Source organism: Danaus plexippus, chromosome 27 (assembly GCF_018135715.1).
Source record: "Danaus plexippus chromosome 27, MEX_DaPlex, whole genome shotgun sequence".
NCBI classification, from domain to species: Eukaryota; Metazoa; Arthropoda; class Insecta; order Lepidoptera; family Nymphalidae; genus Danaus; species Danaus plexippus.
The window spans coordinates 4,040,386-4,064,774 of record NC_083555.1 but is presented as its reverse complement, the minus strand read 5'-3'; the positions used below and the strand labels follow the sequence as shown (position 1 = coordinate 4,064,774).

The 24,389-nt window shown below is 32.7% G+C and overlaps 3 protein-coding genes across 4 annotated transcripts; 2 read left to right on the top strand and 1 right to left on the bottom strand.

Moving 5' to 3' along the window:
• Positions 1 to 944: 944 nt before the first annotated feature.
• On the top strand, positions 945 to 8,868 carry LOC116775593 (regulator of chromosome condensation-like). 2 transcript variants are annotated; one of them, XM_032668514.2, is made up of 13 exons: positions 945 to 1,081; positions 1,363 to 1,458; positions 2,335 to 2,446; positions 2,663 to 2,750; positions 2,970 to 3,149; positions 3,530 to 3,661; positions 4,086 to 4,182; positions 4,455 to 4,592; positions 4,932 to 5,091; positions 5,409 to 5,670; positions 6,193 to 6,372; positions 7,091 to 7,154; positions 7,768 to 8,868. In XM_032668514.2, the coding sequence occupies exons 2-13, from the start codon at positions 1,368 to 1,370 to the stop codon at positions 7,989 to 7,991; spliced, it is 1,728 nt and encodes a 575-aa protein (XP_032524405.1). In that variant the 5' UTR covers positions 945 to 1,081; positions 1,363 to 1,367; the 3' UTR covers positions 7,992 to 8,868. The 2 variants fall into 2 exon arrangements, with proteins under 2 accessions (XP_032524405.1, XP_061381159.1); XM_061525175.1 differs by lacking the exon at positions 7,768 to 8,868 and having other exon boundaries at positions 6,728 to 7,154.
• A 58-nt stretch (positions 8,869 to 8,926) lies between these two features.
• LOC116775594 (methylosome subunit pICln-like) lies at positions 8,927 to 11,851 on the bottom strand. The gene is made up of 6 exons (XM_032668516.2): positions 11,543 to 11,851; positions 11,337 to 11,477; positions 11,014 to 11,118; positions 10,248 to 10,378; positions 9,897 to 9,995; positions 8,927 to 9,667 (listed from the first exon to the last, which is right to left on the bottom strand). The coding sequence occupies exons 1-6, from the start codon at positions 11,662 to 11,664 to the stop codon at positions 9,642 to 9,644; spliced, it is 624 nt and encodes a 207-aa protein (XP_032524407.1). The 5' UTR covers positions 11,665 to 11,851; the 3' UTR covers positions 8,927 to 9,641.
• A 454-nt stretch (positions 11,852 to 12,305) lies between these two features.
• LOC133319718 (GDNF-inducible zinc finger protein 1-like) lies at positions 12,306 to 13,186 on the top strand. Its single transcript, XM_061524977.1, has 4 exons — positions 12,306 to 12,329; positions 12,542 to 12,641; positions 12,721 to 12,836; positions 12,983 to 13,186. Exons 1-4 carry the CDS (start codon positions 12,306 to 12,308, stop codon positions 13,184 to 13,186), a joined length of 444 nt encoding a protein of 147 aa, XP_061380961.1.
• Positions 13,187 to 24,389: the final 11,203 nt, after the last annotated feature.

The window sequence follows — 24,389 nt, the reverse complement described above, 5'->3', positions numbered from 1 at the left end:
GTTTGGATATCTGCATATAAAATATGATAACGCATTTTTTTATCTTCAATTATCTTAAAACAAGTATTTTTTTTTTAACTTTCAGTGCAGAGCTTACAATCGAAAAAGCTTCAAATTCGTCCAATTTCCAAACAGATCAATTGCATCATTGTTATGTTCTTAGAATCTTGTCGCCAGGGACTTACTTCTATAGTTCTACAGTATGGAATGACTTCTAAAATATTTCTACATACTATACTTCTACATATTATACAAGCGAAAGTAACTATGTCTCTTACGCTCTCACGCTTAAACCGTTCAAACGAATTTTATGAATTCGACGGAAAAAAAAACAGAACTTCATAAAATTATAAAGATATATATAAAAATCTCAAAATCTTAATGATTCTGCCTGAAATGAGTCTTTCACGTGGATGAAGATGAAGACAAAAGATAGTTGGTAATAGCTCTGATAAAATATGGCCTAAATCATGTTACGTACTATCAAAAGTATTTTCAACAAAACACTACTTCTTTTTCTAAAAACGAATAACCGATACAAAAGACAAACCACTCATATACCCGATGTTAAAATATAATGGATTATATAACAAATAACAATAATAATATAAGTTACAAAACTATATATTTTACAAAACTGTATATTTTATTATTTAATTTTATGTAATTATATCATGCAAATGATATGTTTATTAAGGTGGCCATTACCATAATTACCATACCAATCTACTTTTTAATAGACAATAATGAGAATCCGTTTTGGGAAATGTATAATAAATATTTTAAAAAATATATGTAAGCGTTGTAACGGCCTGTTAAATTATGTTACTAATTTCCAAAATTGTTTAATACTACGGAGAGCACTATAGACTATAGTTGATTTGATTATCTGTTTAGAGGATGACATCACTAGACATTACTCTACAATTTTAGAATATCTGTGGTATGTAGACCAAGCGAAGCAAGCGGAAGAGATGCACGATATTTGTACTCTGTTGAAATAATACGTCACCTCGTATATTTTAGTGAAATAATATAATTATTAGTAATTTGGATTACTTTGTCGTTACATAATAAAACAGTAAGTAAAATATTGTAGCATTTTACTGTGTTTACTTGTGCGCTGTTGATGCGTTGTTTGTCCATAGTGAACTTCTATACAAACGCATAATATAACCTATCTTGGCTTTGCATAAATCTATGATTTTATCGCGTTATTGATGATGCAAAAGCCTGCTTTACGATAGTCATAACGTAAAGTAATTATAAAATCAGTGAAAACGTCATCAGTCCGAAGCAATCGGTCTCGTAGCGTTTGCCGCGCTCCTGTGTGTTTACTGAATCTTACTAACAATATTGCAGGCAAAATGCCGGCGGCGCGAGGCGTAAAGCGGACAGCGTCCAAGTCTTCAGCAGCCACGGCATCAACGGGGCCCAAAAATAAGAAAAAACGTGGAGGTCAGTGCTTTGAAACATTTTATAGCAGTTGTTTTCTTTACATTTCCATCCTACGTCAATGACCTGTCAAACCATGATGGCGGGAAATGCAGAGCGTATAGCATAATATTATTGGCGCGTTTTTAGTATTACCTTTACATAGCAGCGATTTATTTATAAAGCGGTTATAATTTTCCGTTTATTGTGATGTAGTTAAATCGTTGTACTCTTTAAAGTTACGTAAGCAGTGTTTTAGAAGCCATATTTTTGAGGTTAGTCAAATTATCGGAAGTAATTACGCATACGCCATTCTGTTTTGAAATAAAATGTCTATGTTTACAATAGCCTTGATTTGATAGAAATCATTAGCGCTCGCTATGTAAAAAAAAATTGTTTATATTAGTATTAGGACATATATTGGACAACAACATTGTAGGTTTTGTGATGATAATGGAAAAGTCGTAGTGTTAGGTAATAAAAACTAACTCATAGATAGCTGCTTGTAATTCTGACTTAACAGGCATTATGCATCAATAGCAATGAGGTTTTCACAAATAAAAAAACATTTATTTATTATGTATTTTTTGTAATATTTCCTGATATCATTTTACATTTCTTTATTTAAAAATCATATTTTTGTAATCTGTTGATGTACCAAGTTATTATTTCCTTAAGGTAAATACTAATAGATTTGTTAATATTTAAATTTTATATACTGATACAAAATTTAATATGGTAAGTAATATTTCGTTAAGTTATTCTGACCTATGATTATTATGTTTGATGTCAACATCGGTATTTAATTAAAAGTATTAAGAAGTATTCTCCTTTTTATAGAAAAAAAATTGACTTAATGTGGACATCTATAGTAGTGTATTTTTTTTTTTAATTCATTAGCAATCCAGTTGGAGATACCAGTTCCACCGAAACGTAAAGGATGTGTGATGACATGTGGACAGGGGGATGTTGGTCAGCTCGGCCTTGGAGAAAATGTCATGGAAACCACAAAGTAAGCAAAATATATAATGTTAGAAAGTTTGACTACAGATTAATACAGATTAATAAGAGTTATTAATAGAAATTATATATTGAAATCAATAAATAAGACTGAATATTTACTTATTAAATATTCTTGATAGATTTTCATTATAAATATATGATATTTGTATGATGTAATGATACTGATATATATATATATAGTAATACAGTTATTAACATTTTTCAGGTTCAAAACCGTTTCTGTGCTTGGTAACAAGATTGTTGATGTAGTGGCAGGGGGAATGCACACTGTGGCACTCGACAGCGATGGAAAAGTTAGTAGACATTAATAAGTACTGCCATACAGTCGTCTAGAAAGTTAGAAATGTATTCAGTGTAATTAAAATACGCAGGTTATTTGTATGAATATATATGGATGGTTAAGATAAAAGGATTTTTCTCAAAAACTTTTTAATATATATCATCTGATTGTAATCATTCAGTATTTTGTATATGTACATACATATTCATATATGAATATATTCTATTTTCAGGTATGGACATTTGGGTGTAACGATGAGGGAGCCCTGGGGCGTCCGACTTCCAGCGACACAGACGAGGGTACTCCCAAACAGGTGACATTACCACTGCCAGCGGTCGCTGTGTCTGCCGGAGACTCACATTCAGCTGCACTATTACAGAACGGAGACGTCTTCGCATGGGGGTCGTTTAGAGTGAGTCAACGACGCATATATTATATGTTTTCAGGATTTAATTTGCATAGTACATAAATATTTCCCACATTTTGATTATCAGATGATATCATGAATCCAGGAAAGATGGTTATATTTAAATGCTTGCTCGCAAATATTTCCTAAAACTCATTTTTTTTTTTTTGCATATAGAGATTACACATTCACTGAAATAAGTTACATGACAATTAAAAGAATACTGTATTTAATTATCCTAACAGTACCAAGAAATGTGTATAAGTGAAGTTGTATTTATTAAAACAATTAAATATGTATATTAAACTAATGTTTCTATTAAAACATAAATCTATTTTAAAGTTATTAAGCAATGATGCCTTAATATATATGTATGTATGTTTCAGGATTCTCACGGCAGTATGGGTCTTGTAGTCCGCGGCAGGGAAGGCAAGCCGTGCAAGGAACCAGTCAGAGTTGACCTCGGGGAATCAGCGGTGGGAGTCGCCTCGGGCGGAGATCACCTAGTTATATTGACGGTATTGTATATTTTATATATACAGTGCTATTATAATACAAATTATTTATTGTATGAGAATTAAATTACAGTACCAAAAACATTTTAAAATTACTTTAAAGTACCTATTAATATATACAAATATATAAATTTGAAAGTCTGTTTGTGATATTTTAAATAACCATTCTTTATCCAATTTTAAATATATATATATGTATATATATATATTTTTTTTAATTTTTTGTCACTGTAATCCGACAGTGTTCTGTATAATCTCTGAAACAGCTTCATAGGTTTTGATGGGACTTTCACTATAAGATAGTTTATGTGATGAAGAGTGACTTAGACTACTTGTGTTATAGACATTCATTTTTTATTTATTCGTTAAACAAAGCTACGGGTTTAGTTAGTAAAATAATTTATTTTATATATTATAATATTTTCAGAACACAGGATCAGTATACACAATGGGTTGTGGTGAACAAGGCCAGCTGGGACGGCTAGCACAGCGGTCGGCCTCCAGAGATGCTCGGCAGGGATTCAGTTAGTGTTACAGATGTTATATATCACACTAGTGTTTTAAGCTTACATACCGTGAGTCTACGGGAACTTCATATATATTCGGGATAAATTAAAACATGCAATCTGACGTCATTGCAATGTTTCTAGAAACTCATCTCCGTAGTTTATACATAAACAGCAAACAAACATACATACAGTTTCACATATATAATATTAGAAGATAGTATAGTCAATCACTCAGTGACTCATTGCTGTCTGCGCGTTAATTATTATTTGCCATTATGTTATTCCAGGCGCTCTGTTGGTTCCTTCAAAAGTTATACTAAAGGGCGGCGCGTGTCGCGTGTGGGCCGGGTATCACGCGACCTTCGTCATGGACGCCAGCAGCGACAAAATGTTCGCGTGGGGCCTCAATAACTACGGACAACTCGGTTTGTATACCGTTCCTAATCCACGTGTGTGTATGTGATGGAAAAAAATATCATTAAAATCATTAATAAATATATTAAGCGATCATATTTTGTCATTAAAGTGATAATCACTAGCTGACGTAGAAGTCTACAATAATAAAATTCCTCAAACCAACCTATTTCCTAACACCTGGAATTTGGTGGAAAGTTTCCAGGTCATATATATGATAGATGAGACATAGTTAAATCTTCCAGCACTTATAAAACCAATCTCTATGATACTTACTTTGTTATATACATATATATAGAGTCTAAGCAATTGTTAACCGACATGTACTAATCATACATCTATATCTCCAGGTATAACGGGCGAGAAACGTAAGACGGCTATATATTCACCGACTGAGTGTGACGGCATGCGCGGTAGGAGGTGGACGGACGTGAGTGCTGGCCAGCATCACTCCCTGGCCGTGGACGAGAGGGGTTTGGCGCACAGTGTGGGCCGCTGCGAATACGGACGGTGAGAACACACACATAGCTAGCAGCCACGTGATGTGAGGGGAAGGAGTCAAAAAATTATTATTATTAATGTTTAGACAGAATAAAACAGAAATATGTACATAGTTTATTAGTGAAATAAAACTCCCGCAATAAAAATACGTAGTTGTTAAATATTATACGGATCAAAAAATATATGTACACATTAATAAACAATATGTGCGTACATTATACACGAATATTAACAGATATCGATATATTTATACATTTTGACATATACATAATGAAAAGCTCGTGTGTATATATATATCAAGTTAATTGTAAACTGTATATTTCCAGCCTGGGTCTCGGTCGCGATGGGGACGCGGTGTCCTGGGAGGCGATCCCCAAGCTGCAGGACGACACCTGTGTGTGTGTGTCCGCGGGCACGAGTAGCTCGTTCGCGGTCACACAGACCGGGCGGGTGGTGTGCTGGGGCGCGGGGGGAGAGGGGCAGCTGGGGCTGGGCGGCTCCGACGACCAGCTAGAACCAACCCCCGCACAGCTGGAGGGCCGAGCGCTCAGGGTCACCGCCGGAGGTCAACACACTGTGGTCTTAGTGGTGAGTGCGCCCACTAATCATCTCTTAGAATTATTCAAATGACACTAATAACATTCTGATGTAGGCGATTTTTATTATTTTTATGACTACCCACTCCCGACGTTTCGGTCACTCTGCAGCAACCGTGATGACCGGCTGACGAGATGATGATTATAAAAAAACAGAAAATATTAGTTTCACTTAATTAAATACTCGAGAAAGTCTTTGATCTCATTATTGAAATGACAAGTCGTAAAGAAGAAAACATAATTTGATATCACATTACTTATGTTATAACTGTTTGGGAAGATTTATTAATAAAAACTATGTTAAATTTGGTCATAAATAGACACTTAATATAATAAAGATGTCTTGTGGTACCGGCAAAGATTCTTGTCAAGGATGAAACTTGTATTACGGCTGACCAAAAGTTATAAATATGTATATAACTAAAAAAAATGCCTAATGATAATCATCATGCGGTGAGTGGAAACCACGGCAATGTAGAAGAAAATAAATAGATAATATATTTAAATTTCACAGGAGGACCCCACAGCACAAATGGAAGTTACGCCGGCTCCAGAGAGTGAGAAAGAAGAAGAAAAGACGGAGAGCACAGAAGAGAAGAAAAAACAGAACAAGAGGCAGAAGAAACAAGAGCAAGACGAGGAGATAACGTCAACATCCAGCGCACAGCACGCTGAAGTTAAAGATGAACTAGAGGTGACGCACAGTTAACTTGGCAGTTAATATTAACTTAACACAGACAGCATCGAAATACTCATTAGTTTAATCTACAAATATAATCAGCTCCGCCCGCGACCTTGTCCGCGTTCATTCTAGTATTGAGTTCAAAGATAAATTGATTAAGGCACGATAATACAGATACTTGAGCAAATACTCAGCGAGGTCTACGGCATGTGACGAGTACTCGTACACAATAAATATTCCATCAGGATCGGTTTAGTAGCTTTCGTGTGATAGACCAACATACATCCGTCCGTCCCGCAAACACGCATCTATATTGTTAGTTGGCTTCCATTAAATCAAATATAACAACACGATTTAAACGTCACAGGTTAAAAAAAGTACGAAATCTGTGAAAAAGGCGTCGCAACAAAAAGAAACAAAGACGACGAAAACAAAGACAAAGACAAGAAGGAACTAGGGTTACTATACAGTTATAACGTACGATAAGCTGTTGGAACATCGGCTAGTAGATCAGATATAGAAACGTTATCAAAATCTGTTTAGTGACTTGTGTGTGTCCGTTCGTGTCGGTGTGAGTGGAGGAACTAACAGTAGAGCGTATGACATTATGGTGTCGGTGTAATGTAGTTGTAATGTTATAAACTAAATTGGTTCTAGTTCGGTGTACACGTTTGTATCGTCTCGCTGGGACGTGCGTGTGAATGTTCTAAATTTATTTTTTATGTTACAGAAAGTTAACGGAAACGAAAAGAAGGACACGGAACCGGAAACACCCATGGATGTTAACGAAACTGGTACGAACCCGTCTGATGTGACGTTAATGTATACAAGTAGTAAGGATCCTACAAGATATACAGGGTGTTCATAATGAAGCCAATAAGATCAAAATGGCTAGCTTAGTACATATAAGTACTATCGCACCACCAGAATAATAGTTTTTGAATTGTTAACCTAACCTGTTCTATGAACATTAATTTTGATTCAAATTAAAGTGAATGATTAAGACCCAGTTTCACCAATCAGTTTTAAATGAATACATAAGGTCTTGTTCAGGCCCTTGGCGGACTGTCATGGCTAACCGACTGTTAATCTATTGTATTGTCAAAGCTCAAATGTCCAATCCCACCCCTGATGTAACGCTGTAACTTCAATTTGGTCGTCTTATAACGAGAACGTATAATTTGGCAGACGTTCATTTAATAAAGCCTTGTTAATTTTTTATCATGGGACGCTAATATTTCGACATACAATTACATTATATGCCTCGTTGAGATTTAACAAATAGGGCTTGGTGAAACTGGGTATTAGTCCATAGTTAATCGAGAATATTCATATAGATACTGTAAATTAAATATTTGTAGACAGATAAGAACGTGTATGAGATTTAAATAATGATTTTACCAACAGACAAACAAGAGGATATCGAAGATAAAATGGACACGCGGGAAGAGAGCGAGCAGACGGACAAACCAGAAGCGGAACAAACGGACACCGAGGTCGACTCCAAAGACATGGACACCTCCAGCCAGGACACGGCCAGCGACCAGGACGCGCTCCGGGAGACCGACGCCGCGCTCAACGGCACCGACGACCCGCCTGGGCCGAGGGAGGGGGGAGTAGCCTCCGCGTGAGGGGCCACGGTAAGCCGTACGGTAGATCGACACGACACTCGCCGACCACGCGCCCGCTACCGCCCAGCCTCACAGGCGTCCCCTCACCGTCAGCCGCGCTGAGGGTGCCTGTGAGCCGCGGCCAGCGCGCGGCGTGGCGAGCCGAGCGCTCGGTCCACATATCAGATGACGTCACGCGCTCCGACGCCCCCGGCCTTGCGATTTGATGATCCTCGTTTGACACTATATTTATTACGATACGTCTAGATTGTAAATGTGAATAATGAAATTATATGATGTCGGAGCTCTGAGGCTCTGGTCGTTTGTTGAGTATATATTATATTCTAGTATATATATATATATATATGTTTGTGTATTCTATGCTCCAGTAACAGGTCAGGCGTAGTGTACCGTGTAGTGTTGCGCCCCGTTCCCATAGTTCTATTTGTTTCTAAATTCACGGAATAAGACTGTTATGATAATTGAAGTAGATCGTAAACGTACTATTGTTTAGTCTCCTCGTGACCGTCGACATCGTCTTACGCGTAACATCTCTCTCGTGACTCGTTGTACAGAGGTGAGCCGCAACATAGTTGCGAGCCCCGACTCCGCCTGTGGCTGTCGACCGCCGACGCACACAATCAGATCGCAAGCGCCCACATGTCGTGTATAGTTAACATATTAGTTATAATTATTAATAGTAAGCGCTACGTTAATCCGGTAAATTGAAAGTTTTGTTTGGAAAAATCATTTATTTTATATAGATTTTTTTGTGCATGTTTCTAAAAGTACAAACGTACCTATTTTTATTTTATTTTTCCTTTCACGACATTATTTCTTAATTGTTAAAATAAATGAAATATAATGTATTGTGTTTTCCTAATAAAATTGTAGTGTAGATTTGAGTTTTATTTACCGATAGCGGATAGTGTATAAGGTAATTACTAATACAATAATACAGTATTCGCTTTTATTATAGTAACAGTAAACAATATTTTGATTACAAATAAAACATATACATTTATTTACTTTTTTTTTTTTTATTTAGTCGCTTGCAGACACTTGAATTTAAATCTCACAACACAACACTATTGGAATGGAGGTAAATAATATATTTTTTTTATACAAAATAAATTGAGCTTGTGAACAAACTGAAATCAATGTATCAAATAGTGAGCTAAAACTAACGGAAGTGTTGCCTTTTTTTATACAAAGAATACAAAATATGTAACATTAATTAATTACTTATTATTTTTACATTAATTGGCATTAATCAATCGAGACTAGTGTTGTCACCACACTTACATTTAAATGTCTTTGTTGTGACTGTAAAGTTCATCTCGGTGAGTGTACAACTCGTGTTGACCGATCTGTATATAGTGCAACACTTGAGTTTGAGTGAGATTCATTATTATGAAAACAAACACTAGTTATAAGCGTATTTTATATGTTTAAAGGAGTTGTATTTTATCAACACTGAACACATGAACATGTTACAACTAATTTCACTCGATAAACTCAACGACACTTTGCTCCGTATGTGAACGTATTGCATATAGATTTTGCTGTATTAAAACAAATGTTTCGATATGAGCAAATTATAATTAATAATACATTGGACCCCGTGCGGGTGTCTTTGAGATGCGGTGAGCAACTTGTATACCTGGTGTTTCATTCCTCACCAGCATCTTCGCAGTCTGCAAATATATAAAATTATACTATATTCATGATATTTATAATTGTTATAGAAGATTTTTTTTTTAATCATCTCCAAAAGTATTCATATCAAGTAATAGCTATGAAATATACTTCCAAATAATATATACGTATATGCAAATATTTAGTGACAAACAGACACACATACATATAATGGTCTAATAAAGAATTTCGTTTATACAAATGGTTGTTAGTAATAAATCAAGTTACCTTCAAAATGTGTGCCGTTACTGTTCCCGAGTCCCATCTTCCTCAGACCATCCATGGCCTCCTGAGGTCCACTCTCTTCAGCATCTTCAAACTCTTCATCTGTGAATTATAAACATATATCTCAGTTAAATGAGACTACGTATTTTCGGACACTACTATTTTTTTCCTTTTATATATATATATATATTAAATCTACATAATTCAGATTTCCGTTACTTTACACCAACTCATGGGCACATGAGATGAAAGTTCACTTTCTGCCTATTCATAATTATTAAACAAGATATACATGTACAAATTCAATCTATATTTATGTCATAACTGTAATATTAACTAGTTTAACTATCTCACCATCATCAAAATCCTCTCCATCCATATAAGGGTCTTCGTCCACCTCGTCAGCCGGGTCGGGGTGTAGAGCCTGTCCTTGTATCATGGCTGAGTACATTGGATTTAAATCTGCCTCATTCTGCGGTATGAATCTGATGAGGAAAGTTGTTAAATAAAATACACTTCAATTCAATACAGCATTTTTTCATCATATCTTTGCTGTACCAAAAAAAATTATAATATTATAACAAAGTTATTCACATTGATTAGTTTGCGTCGAAAAAAATATATTAAGTAAGAAGCTACTTACAAAGTATGTATTTAAAAAAAACAAAAAAATAATACTTTTAAATAAAATACTAGCTTTATATGTACCGTAATACAAATTATATCCTGGCTTGTCATTTATGTTATTTCTGGAGTGTTTTATAGAGTTCAATACAGCATCTTATATCTAAACATCAAGCAATTGAACATTTTTTTTCCCATATTAAATTTTTGTCAGCGCTTATTTTGTGTTCTTTCCTAATATTTAAATGTAAATTTTCATCCAACATTCTGTGTAGTTCTAAAATGATTTACCTTAGAAAGTGAATTCACAAACAAAATACATTTCCTCACTCAATTATTGGTTAAAATTAGTTTGTTTCTATATGTAATAGCAAAAAAGACCTAAAATAATACTTTAAAATTTTAATTCATAAAAACTCATCTATAGTTCAAGGGAGAGGTACTCAAGACTTGGATTAATTTCATTTTTTAGAATGTTCTATATGTAATGTGTTACCTCAACTGTGTGATGGGTTGATCGTCAGCATCAAACTCATCATCATCATCATCGTCTTCATTACTCGGAGCATCACCACTACCTTGCTGGATTAATTCTGGAAGTCTAGAGTGAAAACAAACACAATAATATATTTAATAAATACAAAAACATAACAGATATATTATGAAAATATTGCTGTGTATACTTTGATATATAAAAACGTTTATAATCTAAAAGAGGAATTAATCCTTTATAACTGATGTGACACTATAAAAATAAATATACCGTAAAATTATTAAAAATAAAAAATCTACAGAGATCATTTATATAACAATCATTACCTTAGTTCGTAATTTAGAACCATATACAAGGCCGGCGACGGTTCCCTCTGGACCGCGTGCAGTGATATACTAGGATACAGGAGCGATATGGTAGGCGCTGCAACTCCAGAAGTACTGACGCCACCGCCCCAAACAACATTACTAAAAACATGAGAGTTTGTAAAAAAAAAGATTCAAATATTGACTGTCTAATATAACAGACTTACTTTTCAGTGATATATAAAGTGGCGGTGCCTAATTCCTGGTCGTTGACGAGTAACTTAGTGGATGGACTCTGAAATAACACACCTTCGACCGGCGCAGCAAATGTCGAAGAAACTACAACCATTTTCACCAATGTGCTCGGTTACTATAATATATGTTTTACAAAAACTAGTAATTGAACGTATTTTAATGGGTAAAAACGCAGCTATAATAATGTAAAAATGTTATTTAAAATAAGGCAATAAAGTAAATCAACGTATGTCTTTCTAGTTTCATGTGCGATTCGCAAAATGTTAACTTTGCTTGAAAATATTATATTGTCAATTTTATTAATACCACAGATATATAAAGTAAGAATAAAAAATCATAAAATCTGTTCATATGACTATATTAACATATAATATTAACCAAATATAATTTTTTTAAACAATTTATAGTGCTGTAATTAAAAATATAATATGTATATATTTAGATCCCATACCGTATTTTCCAAATGGCAATATCATGTCGACTATCATTCCTACTTCCTTGTAATATTGAGTTCAGACTTCAGTGGTCACTTCTGACTTCACAGGGAACTTAACTGACAGTACTTAAAGATACGTATCATACGACAAAAATCGATTTTCAATACTTAATTTCATAGTCTTAAATGAGACTTACTTTTTTATTAAACTTGTAAAGCAATAGCTGTAATATCAATTTGACCGAATTGCTAAAAATTCATTTCTATCAGATTTATAATAACAATATAGGGATTGGAAAATGTCGCCTCTTCATGGAAAAGATGTAAGTTTTTCTGTTTTAGCTTGCATTTAATCGTCAGTTCTATTTCATGTTGTGCTAAATGAGTGTTATAACAATGTCTACAATTTCTATTAGATTCTTAGATATTTTTCATTCATAATTTGTATTTCATACAAAATGGTGCACGACATTAGGAATAATAATTGTTTGGATCTTTATAATTTATACCATAAACTATTTTGAAATTTTAACAGCCTCTGGAAGGACTGGGCGATGAAGGAGAAAACTTTTATATCTTAGAAAACCAAGTATTTGCCGAACCTATAAAAGCTAATGAGACTTGTTCAGAAATAGGTTTGTATATATATTTTTATATAAGACTATAATATAATCATTTCATGCATTTTTTCAATACCTTTTACGGTTATTCCAGAGACAATAGATAACAATTTCATTTTCTTGGATAAAATTACTGTAGAGAGAAGAGTTGGTCGGAGAAACAAGTATCATATAGATATCGAGGATACCACAAGACCGAAATGTCCAGAGGTAAGGTATTCAATACTATTAAAATTTCACCAATAAGAAAAATTACACAGTGAGACTGACGAGTGAGTTAACATATTGTAAATCATAAAAAAAATACTTAATACCAATTAGTTGTAAATGTATTTAATTTTTCTATATTTTCGTAGAGCGCATGTCTAAAAGAGTTCCCCTCGGTGAATCTTCTACGAACCCACATTCGTAGAGTGCACTGTGCTGAAAATAACTTTGTATGCGATCAATGCGGGGCTCGGTTCTCAGCTCGATATCTTTTAGCGAGGCACATTATGGTGCACCAAGAGAAAGTTGAATGTCCCATATGCTTCAAAAGGCTAAGCAAGCGAACTAGGTAACTATGTGTTATGTATTAGTTATACTTGCTCGGTATTGTTAAAATATAATGTCAAGTGTAATGTAGGTAGATTAGTTTATCTGTATTGGTATCCGTCATTCAGTTTGCTACTTAGCACAGTACAGACATGACGAACGTAATAATTGTATTGATTACTACATTATATTAGAAATTAAGCAGAATACTAAATTTTTTCTTTACCCATATACAATATGTAGGATATTAATATGTTATATTGGCTTAATTCTATATATATATATCCAATATAATATTGTAAGCATTCATAGTGCATTAAAAATAAATCATTCTTTTTTGTGTAGGCTTGGGTTGCCTTTTAAACATAACTTTATACCACACTCTGTGTATTTCCCCGTTTTGTATGTGCAATGATGTTTTAAGTACATATAAATTATTGTAATAAATAAATATGGTGTTAAATTTTACGTTGTTATTCACATAATATTATTGTTAGTACAAATTTCTATACTAAATAAGCAACTATATATATATATATATTAAAATGTATGTATTTTTTTGTTCCCAGTCTCTTGGTACACAATCGTGCACACAGCAACACTCGTCCCCACAAATGTACTATCTGCGGTAAATGTTTTGTACGCAAATCAACTCTCAATATACACATGAAGGTTCACAGTCTGAAGTGTGGGAGGTGCAAGCGAGGGTAACTATTATTATGAATACGCTTTTTACTTATAATAATTTGATAAGGAATATATATAACAAGTGTTGCAATACTAAAAAATGTTTTCCCTTTTACCCATTTGCAAAAAGAATTAATACATATATGGTTAGAATATCCTGAATATTCAGTCGTTAGGTAGTTAAAGAAAAATGTATCAAACAATAATGAGATCTAAGATTTTCGCGAGTATTCATTTAAATGAAACTAGTATTATTCGGATTTACTACGCGGATTTTATTATTTAAAAACTACATAATCCTGACGTCTCGGTTATTTTGCAGCAACCGTGATCACCCGTGATCACGGTTGCTGCAAAGTAGTTATTATGTAGTGTGATTATGTAGTTTTTAAATAATAAAATCCGCGTAGTAAATCCGAATAATACTAGTTTCATTTGTATCAAACAAATTGAATTTCCTTTCCGAGCATTATAACAACGCGTTAGTCTTATATTTAATGAACAAATTCTTCAATAGGTTTGAATCTGTCAGTCTACTCTCAGAGCATTCATCGGTTTGTGAGCACCAACAACAGTAAGGTAAGTGTTGCCATTAGAGAAAAACAATGTTAGTGATTAGAATAAAAAGTATGTATTTACTCGTAACTAGTGTATACTAGCGACGTGTCCGTTCCTTTGATATAAGAATAACGATTTCGCATGTGTAAGAATACACAGCATCGTTAACACCGTAGCGCTTATGATAATAGTTGATTTTAAACTTATGTGAAATGACAAATGAAAATTTCTAAGAATTAAAAATTGTAAAATATATTCTTATTAGTATTTTTGCCGTCAAACGAACCCTACTGCAATTTTAGTTTAAGTATAAATATATACAAATACTTGTATATGGTAAAAAGTTTGGTAAATAATATTTAGGCCATACATTTAATACGGTTATGTATATTAATATAGTCAAAATGAGATTTCAGAACGAAGTGACTTGTATTGGACCGTGGACGCAAAAATAAACCCAATCCAAATCTTAAAAAAAAAATGTATATATTTTTTAAATTTAAATTCCATAATTAAAATATATATGATGGCGATTGACGTATTCAAAATTTTACGTAATAAGTGTATTTTTAATTTATTTACAATTAGATTATATTTAGTAGGTAGGTAGGTAGGAAAATCTGGGTCATTATATCTCAGTCTAAGATTAACCAAAAGAAAAAATTATATGAGTGAATTTATTACGTGCGTCGTGAACCCTTTAAATATTTTTTTCTCTTCATCATATTAAATACATTCTATAACTTCTTAAATATAATTAACGGAATGAAAATTTAACCCTACACAATTAATAATCAAGAATACGTATAACTGACACGTCGCATGTCGTATAAACATAAATATATTATCAACATGTCTGTGTATAATTCCGATAGTATTGACGCGACAAACTACAGAACTCGCGGACATTCACAAACTTTCTCATTTATAATGTTAGAAGTTAAATTACAGTTACGTAAACAATGTTACGCCGCCATTTTGTTCATTTTAGAAATATAACGTCTTATAATACTGAAGTGTTTGAAGTTTGTTTGTCTCGAAATATTTATAATCGCCAATAATTATATGATAATATCCTAAATTATTTTCCTTTTTTTTTTTTTTCACATTAAATCTGTATGACGTAATTGATTTGATTTTAAGCAACTTACGTTTTAGACTTTCAATTGACATAAACATTTATCGACGCTGTGATTGGTTCCCATTGTTACGGAGACGCCATCATTATTAAACTGGTATTGTTTTGTTTCACCGATATTTCTAATTTCTATTTACATTGACTGTGAGATAATTAAAGACAATAGTCGTAATATGTTTTGCAATTCCGCCATGAATGTTTTAGCATTATAATATTTAAATGAGGAACATAATGAATTTTGAATCAAATAGCATAAAGATCATTTATATGTGGTGTAGGTATACAGTTGTACGGCCATTATTTCATAGGGATTATAAAACTTCAGTCGTCTATGTTACGTAATATATATTTTTACATGAAAAATTCTATTTGGTGTTTTTTATCGATAGATTTCTAGGTCTAAGAATTAATGTATTTTTTTTTAATTTTGTTTCCTCATTCGAATCTGTTTTCATATAGGGATGAAACAATTTTATATAGATTTTTTGTTGACCAAAGTAAAGTAATGAATCGTACTTTTACCTACTAAACGAAAACCGCATAAGTGTCTGCAGTGAAAGTTTGTTTGTGGATTGTGAGTATGAATGGCCCATTTTCAGCTCAAAATTGTTAGCCTACTCTAAAATGAACACAATATTTACGGTAACACATATTATAAGTACTTATTTTTTTTATGTCGGTTATTTTTACAAAAAAACATGTAGTTTGTTTGTATTGTATACATAAAGTAAATTGTTTTTTTAGACCTAAACGTTTAGTTTTACATAATAATGTTTTTTTGTTTTATGTTACCATATAGTTAACTTTATTCCAGTTTCTATATTATCTGATTACACTGAAAATATTTTAAGCCTGATAATAATCTGATGAGTGTAAGAGTCACTTACATTTCCTTCAATATTACTCGTACTATAAGTTTAGCCTATTTAAGACGTTTTGATCTATAACGTTATCGAAAATCCCGTTAATAAGAAAAGTCAGATATTTGTTATTGAAACTATGAGTTTGATCAGGGATTTTTACGTCCCTTATGCTAATAACAGTAACTTCATTATACTCAAAGGCAAAGTATGAATAAAAATTATATTTTATGAGATTGTTATCTCGTCTCCGTGATCACGGTTGCTGCATAGTAACCGAAACTTTGGGAGTATATAGTTAAAATAATAGTTAACGAGAAGTAAATCTGAAAATAATAGTTTAATTTAAAGGATATGCACTCGCGAGAGTCTTAGATCTCATTAGATAAATTATACTCAAGAATCAGACTTGACGAGATACTCAAAAATCAGGATTCTACCTGTAAGTGCCGTTAGCTGTCCCCAAAAAAAAATCCCTGTTTGTCCGAAGTGAAAAGACAGACACACACTGATATCCGCATAATGAGATTCTTTCATGTAAGAGCCTTCAATATCAGTCCCAAAATAGTAGACCGCCTGAAAATAGTAGATCAGCGGTTATTTTTCCTTAACTCAGAGCATGTCTTGTATTGTAATGAAATTTCGATTTGGGGCTTTAGCAGAGAATAAGGGTTGTTTAAGGGTGTTCTTGGGTGACTCACCTCCTTAGGTGTAACTACCTTTAGTTGCGAGGAAAATGTATTTTACCAGATTTATTCGGCTTTCGGCTTAAGCTCTACAATTAAAAAGTGTCACTTGTATTTGAAACAAGTTGGATATATTTTTCTTATCACACGGATATTTTATTATTAAATTCCACCAGTTTCTAGCAAACCTGAATAGTAACACAATGATTTATTTTTTTCCGACAACACTAACCAAACGTTACTGGTCAAATGTAGAGAATTTGCTGAAGGCTGAAAGGACATTAAAGAAGTGAAAAGAAGTAAGCTATGTTTGAAGCTTTTGAGGTTATTATTGCAGCTAAATGGGGTGATGATATAATGTTATCATGGCATCGACTGCTACGGCCTAGATTTTATTTGGATTGAATTTGATTGGTGGATAAAAAACCTTACAAAATTCAACACCATTGCCCAGCTAAGCGTTTGATTTTATCAAAGTTTATAGCTTTTAGTGTGAATTAAGATCCAACGCTTCGGTACCACCGTTCAAGATCCCTGAGGAAGAGTTCCCATTCGATTAGACATAAAAAATTGGGCAGACATTAAGTCCCTATGAGACATTTATGACTAAATGTAGGATAACCGCTCCAAGTGAGATAAACCTTGTTGCCTGTCCCATAACCAGTAGTATGATTTTGTTTTTATCTACGTTTTGTCTCAAGATTAATTTACGTAAGCTTTCGTGGGAATTAAATTAGTTTGGGACAGAAAAATACAATAATAAAAATAATAAAAAGTCGCATTATAACATGCAAATGGTCCAGAACTGATAAAGTGCTGGATGACGAGTCACTGATTTTCCAACTGAACAAAAATATGTAGTTTTAATAGGAATTTCAGATCCTATCTTTCAAATCTGGTGGTAACCAAATATCTTCAAATACCGCTGTCCAACTCCAGGAACAATAATAATTTAAAGTTACATATACGGTATATTAAAATTCAAAATATTACACAAAAAAGACATCAAACACAGCAGCAGGACACTCCACCAGGCAAGTAAACGGTTACTTTGTCATCTTATCAGACAACATCGCTCAGATGGCGTAGTATAGCCGATATATATTAGTTTCATTCAAATACACGGAGTATTGCCTCGTAATTCATTTACCAATATTTTTCTAAATAATTCTGATGTCGCTTGAGAACCAACTTCACACGGATATGAGCGAAGCTTGTATCTTAACTCCCTCTGCCCCAACTATCAGTTTGACACTACTATTATCATGTATATGAATAAAAAGCACTTCTTGTTACCACGAAGCCTCTGATCGCATAGAATTGGGCCGTCGTGTTCTCATACGTAGGAGTATTGTTACAGCTGCCAAATGTCTCGCATAAATTATAACTTAACTGGACGTTCTTTGGCCGTGGTATCAGAAAACGTTTTGTTGCTAACCGAGGTGAAGGAAATAATTTAATTCATATTTTTTTAATTAGCAATGCTTGTAAGTGCATTTATTTTTTAAACTCTCAACTATCTTACAGCATCTCATGAAACTACGGTAGTATTGTTTATGGCATATACATAGCTACCAAAAAATATATACTACTAGACTTAACTCCAGTCACAGTCGAATACGCAAGCGAGCAAGTGGCGATCCGCTAAGGTGATGAGGGTAACCGTAAGATTTAAGCGGGTAGTCTAGGCCTGTCCGGGGAAGTCCCACATAAAGTGTTGAATAAGGGTGAAAAATCTAAAGGTCAGATAGGGTCGATGTACATATTTCAATCCTTTGAGACTTTTAAATCACTTTACCGTCACATTACTCGGGATTATGGAAATTATACGTGTCCTTCACTGTACGAGCACTGATCCCTTCTCCGAACCTTTGGATGCGAATGTTCCGAATGCCAGTGCGACCATCTTTTTGTTACTGTCTGGTGGCTAAAAACGCAATGGCGGCTGGCCGGAAATTGTTTCAAAACTACCGACTGCAATACGTCATCAATGAAGTCTCTAATAAAGTAATATTTCCAAGGTTACTCACTTTATACACATAATTCATAAAATAACGATAGCATTGGGTTAGAGGAAAGTAATAAATCTCTTCCACAAAGTAAAAAGAAAAAGTCTTCGCTTCAGTCTGTATATCTAATATATATATAACTCTCTTCTAAGGTATATCTACCTCCACATTCAATTTAATCAAATCGCCTCAGAGGTTCTACTTAAAATAGGAACAGACAGACAAAGTTATTTTTAGGGTAAAAAAATATTGTGAGTTTATTTGTTTATTATAATAAAATTAATATTATTTTCTTTTTCCTATTAGCTTTGCTAGTTTCATGGATAGGTAGAGCTATTCGTCTTTATGTATTCGTAAAATTCGAACCTAAAAATCCCGAGTTTTATGGGTATTTTGAAGGCCCTTAACAAGGATTTTAAACAGCACTTTGAATAGACAGTATATTCGCATCACCCAAGGCATAGAAATGACAACAAGTGCCCATAAAATATAAAGTTCGTGAAGATCTATATATGTATGAATGTTTGTTGTTCTTTCAAGCAAAAACTGCTCGATGGATTTTTATGTAACTCTTCAGTCGTGTAGCCATTACATCGGAATAGGGCATAGGCTACAGGTTATCCTAAAATTCTGTATAATCGCAAAAAATCGTGACATCAAGTGAAAGTATTGAGATACAAATTCAAACATACTTTTTTCGGTATCACCTAGAGGAAACTTAAAATCAATAAAAAAGTCGTTTTACGGTACTGTTTTTATTGATTCTCACCAGTTATGCAAGCTGAGGGCGATACACGAGGGTCACTATAAAGGTGACGGGTCAAGTATTCTTCACACTCCACACAACGGAGATTTTTAATAAAAAATTTCGTTATTATATCATATAGTGTTCAAACTTCAGCGTCACTTTCAGTAATGTCTTTCTTACAAAATGTCCGAAACCAGTGTTTATAGCTATCAAACGCAAGTCGATACTTAAATGTTGCCATTACAACATTACAATTGTTCAGTATTATTATTAATTATATTCAACCATACATATAATTGTATGGATTATAGTATATTATAATTAGTTCAGCACAGAGGGCGCCACTTGTGACAATACAACCCATCACTGAATCCTCTGGTTTTATATTAAGCGAACATATAATATTCTTTAGGAATCCATTCTGTCTTGTGTCAGTATTGAAGCTGAAAGACCTTGTCCTGTCAAAAGTTATTTAATTCTTAAGGATAAAGAGAATAATTTGACGTTTCATTCTCTTAAATTTTCATATAAAAACCTTTTTCGCATCAGATTTAATATTCTTATTATAATTGTAGCATTCCTTTAGAATCCCCACCACTGACTAGCATTGTTGAAATACAAACGGATAGTATCAAGTTAATCATTCTACGCCTACCCGCGGTAAGGTTAATGTAAACTTGACGAAACTGCATCGTCAAAGTAATCGGACTGAATCATAAATGTATTATCTCACTTGATCGTCGATAGTATGAACACATGTTTATGGACGAAAAACTCTCAACTCTGCGTATTCAGTCCCACGTTGTGAACTGATGGTAAGGACACAGACCACAACTGTTCAGCTTCTCGTCTCAATTAGCGATTTTCAATTACAAAGGCTCGATGTGTATCAAATTTTGAACAGTGAATGTTAATGTTTGAACTAAAAATATTATTTATTTGTAGTATACCGAATATAGGACAGGGCCGAAACCTTCGGAAATGGTAAAAAGTTAAAAAAAATAATGATAGTAGGATTTAAAATATTAGAAACAGGGGGGAATGTGATAAAAATGAACGGGAAAAAATAAATTACGGGCTTTCCGAGTTCAGAAGAGGGGGGGATGAGTTTTCAAGGGTAAAACTGGTCTATCTCAATTTTCGACAACAGTCCTATTGAATAAATATAATAAATGGCAAAGTTGTAGGTAATAAGATCTACAACTTTTGTTTTTTCAAAATTTTTAGTTTTTATTTATATCTTTAAAATTATAAATAAAAAATCTAATAAAATTTGGTAAAAACTTACATTATTACGTCCCAAAGACACTGTTAATTATTCGATTTAAAATGTTTATTTCCTGTTGTGAATTAACATCAATAAAAAACACCACAATTTTCAATCGAAAATTCTCTTCTCAAAATATTAGCTTTTTCAAAAGTTCGTTACACCTTTTTTTCGTTGAAATTTCTGCTTTCTGATGGTGTAAAAAGTACTCTACTTAATGTACAGGTGCTGTGAAATAGACGGTATCGAATAAGGCTCAGACCCCACATCTATATATTGCAACAAACAAACAAATAAACGTAATTTTTTATATATTATAATATAAAACACTTACTGAAAACAAAAACAGCAACAACCTAAATCTAGAAACGAATATTCTGTTGAACAAATATAACATTACATTTTGTTTTACTCGTCTAATAATAGAAAGCTAAAAGTCCACGTATTTAATGTAGCTGTGTGTCCTCGCTTAAATGTTATACTTAACACAACCAACGAGCAAAAAAAATAAAGGACAAAAAACTCGTGTGGTATAACAAATTTATAATTATAAAAAAAAAAGTTGTTATCAAAAAAAAATTGTCTGTTTTAACCTACCTACCTACCTACCCACATATTTGAAATAATGTCTTATTAGTTAAAATATATAATTTAAAACTTGTCCTAACACGGGTGCAAATATCAATTAAATAAAATTAGTTGACCCCCGACCTCACCAGTCGGCAGTTACCGTGCATTATTTATGCACGATGGGCTTGTAATATGCATGCAATACACCATTTGCACGCCGGCCGTTTAGCTCCCAAAAAAGATCTCTGATTAAACCACGTTAAAAATCCTATAGTAATATAAATTTCAAATATAAACGTAATAAGGATATCATTGAACAACTAATGCCCTTACGAGGTTGATTTTCGACTGAAAAACGTTCAAACTAATAATTAGTGTCACAGAAGTACAAATCTTAACATCAATTTTGTTAAACATTAATTAAATTAAATTGAAGATATTGATAACGAATTTATTAAATATTAGAGGATTTTTTTGTAATGAATATTATTTGGACTCTGAAGTTTTTGTTATCAGCGCCATCTGTTGGAGATTGCAAGTTTTATCAATCATCTTTATAGTCGTACAGACGTGACCTTAATTGATCAAATCATTTTGTTTACTTACAGATTTAGTATAATATGCACTAGCTACAATTACTTGATATTATTTTTTAAGTAAAAAAATATATCGAAATTGCGTTACATTATTCTTATTAAGTTTTTTAATGAGGCTGGAACATACTAAGAGTATTATTATAATAAAATAGTTACATACCCCTTCTCTCAAAAGCTCATTTTGATATAACCGTATTTTCACTAAATAAACCGGCTATGTCGCTTCTCATAGACTATCCAAAACGTAGACTAAGTGGTTAATCTAACTAAATGAAAAAAGCCTAAAATTAACGCTTTATTATAAATATAGTAAGAGTTTTGACTTAAAATTCGAAAATATTACTGCTGGACATTCGAAATCCGAGCCCAAGTCTAGACTGCGCTCTAATCATAGAGACAATATAGAATCTTTTATTCCTAACTTTTTATCGACAATCAGTCTGGGTGATGCGCTGTTGGCATATAATATAGTTTTTGCTCAACCCAACAATACTCCTGTATACACCTAATTTGAGAGCATTTAATTGATAAATAATATAGACCAAGCCATACAAAATTTCACGCCACAAAGACTATATTAAAAACATTTCCAGACCAAGCGTAGACCAAGTATCTAAGATCCGACTAAATTTTATGTTGAATGATTCAATAGCTGTAAATTTAATTACTTTTGTTCTTGATTTGTAGTCGAAAACTATCTATGTCTATATATGTATATAATATAATAAAAATATATATTCTATGAAGATATATCTTGAGCAGAATCGAAAAAAATTTACTAGAAAGAAATTTCACAACGATTACGTAATAAAAAATTTGTTTAAAGTTTATTTAAAAAAAAACTAAGAATAAATCTAGAAATAACTATAATCAATGTAAATATATATATATATATACATTAAGTTATATGATATTTTTTTTACCAATTTCATATGTTCAAACTTCAAACTTAGTGGCCTTAAATTTATTGTTTTTTTTTAATATAATTATTTTCTCTATGATATTCTTCACGTGTGCGTATTTTTTCGCGTGACCTAAGGTTTTTCCTATAACTCAAACTATTTGTGAGTGAAATCCCAACGATACCGGTCCAATTAATTCGCTTTATTTACCGGTACAATAAAACGGACGAACAAATATATTTTGATTAATTTTTTTTTTCATATATACTATATATATAATTCAAATCATAAATATTAGTAAAAAATTTACCCGTTTGCCTGTATGTGGGTGTCAATAACTGACTCAACAAAAAGAGGTGTCCATGAAGTTAAATTATCTGCGGGCCTGTCTCTAAGTCCACGACTTCACACTACATACGATGAGTTTTCAGTCTTTAAAGAGATTTACAGTGTATAAATGAAAACTATCAAGTCCTCGTAACTAGTGTGACAATGAAAACTCGTGGTAATTTTACAGTGGAATACGACATACCCAGGGAAAAATGGTTAGTCCGATATTAAATAACATTATATAACAATATTTTTTTAGAAAAATGTTGCCAACGTAAAAGATATTAAAATATATCGCGGAAGATTTTTTTAATATTTTTTTTTCTGTAAATTTATTATCCGTATATCTCAATGATATTTAATAATAACTATAATTATTGAATATTATAGAGTAAGAAAAACTTTGTTTGCCTTAATTTGTTTCAACGTTTCCGAGAATTCTAATTGCAAATTAAAACTTTCTCAATTAAATTTTGTCACAATTCATCGTTTCTAGGGAAATATTACATTGAATTAATACAATAGAAATAATTATAAAGTCAATTATTACGATTATTTACTTAATAAAAATAATATTGAATAAATAAGGTATAAAAGTCGGAATTAATATAACCACCGATGTTATATTTCGTCGAGTATTACTAAAGAATTGTAATAATTTGAATTAAATATTATAAGTTTTTAATACATTTAACATGAGCACTTTAAACATGACGCAGTCAAACTGCCTTCATAACTGACTCACTCGAGTATATAATTTGACTATTTGTAAAGCCAGAACAAAATTTAGATCACGTGGCATATTATCCATTTATCCCCGAGACTACATTTAATATGAAATCTATTTACAAACAAACGATCATTTAAACATACATTGA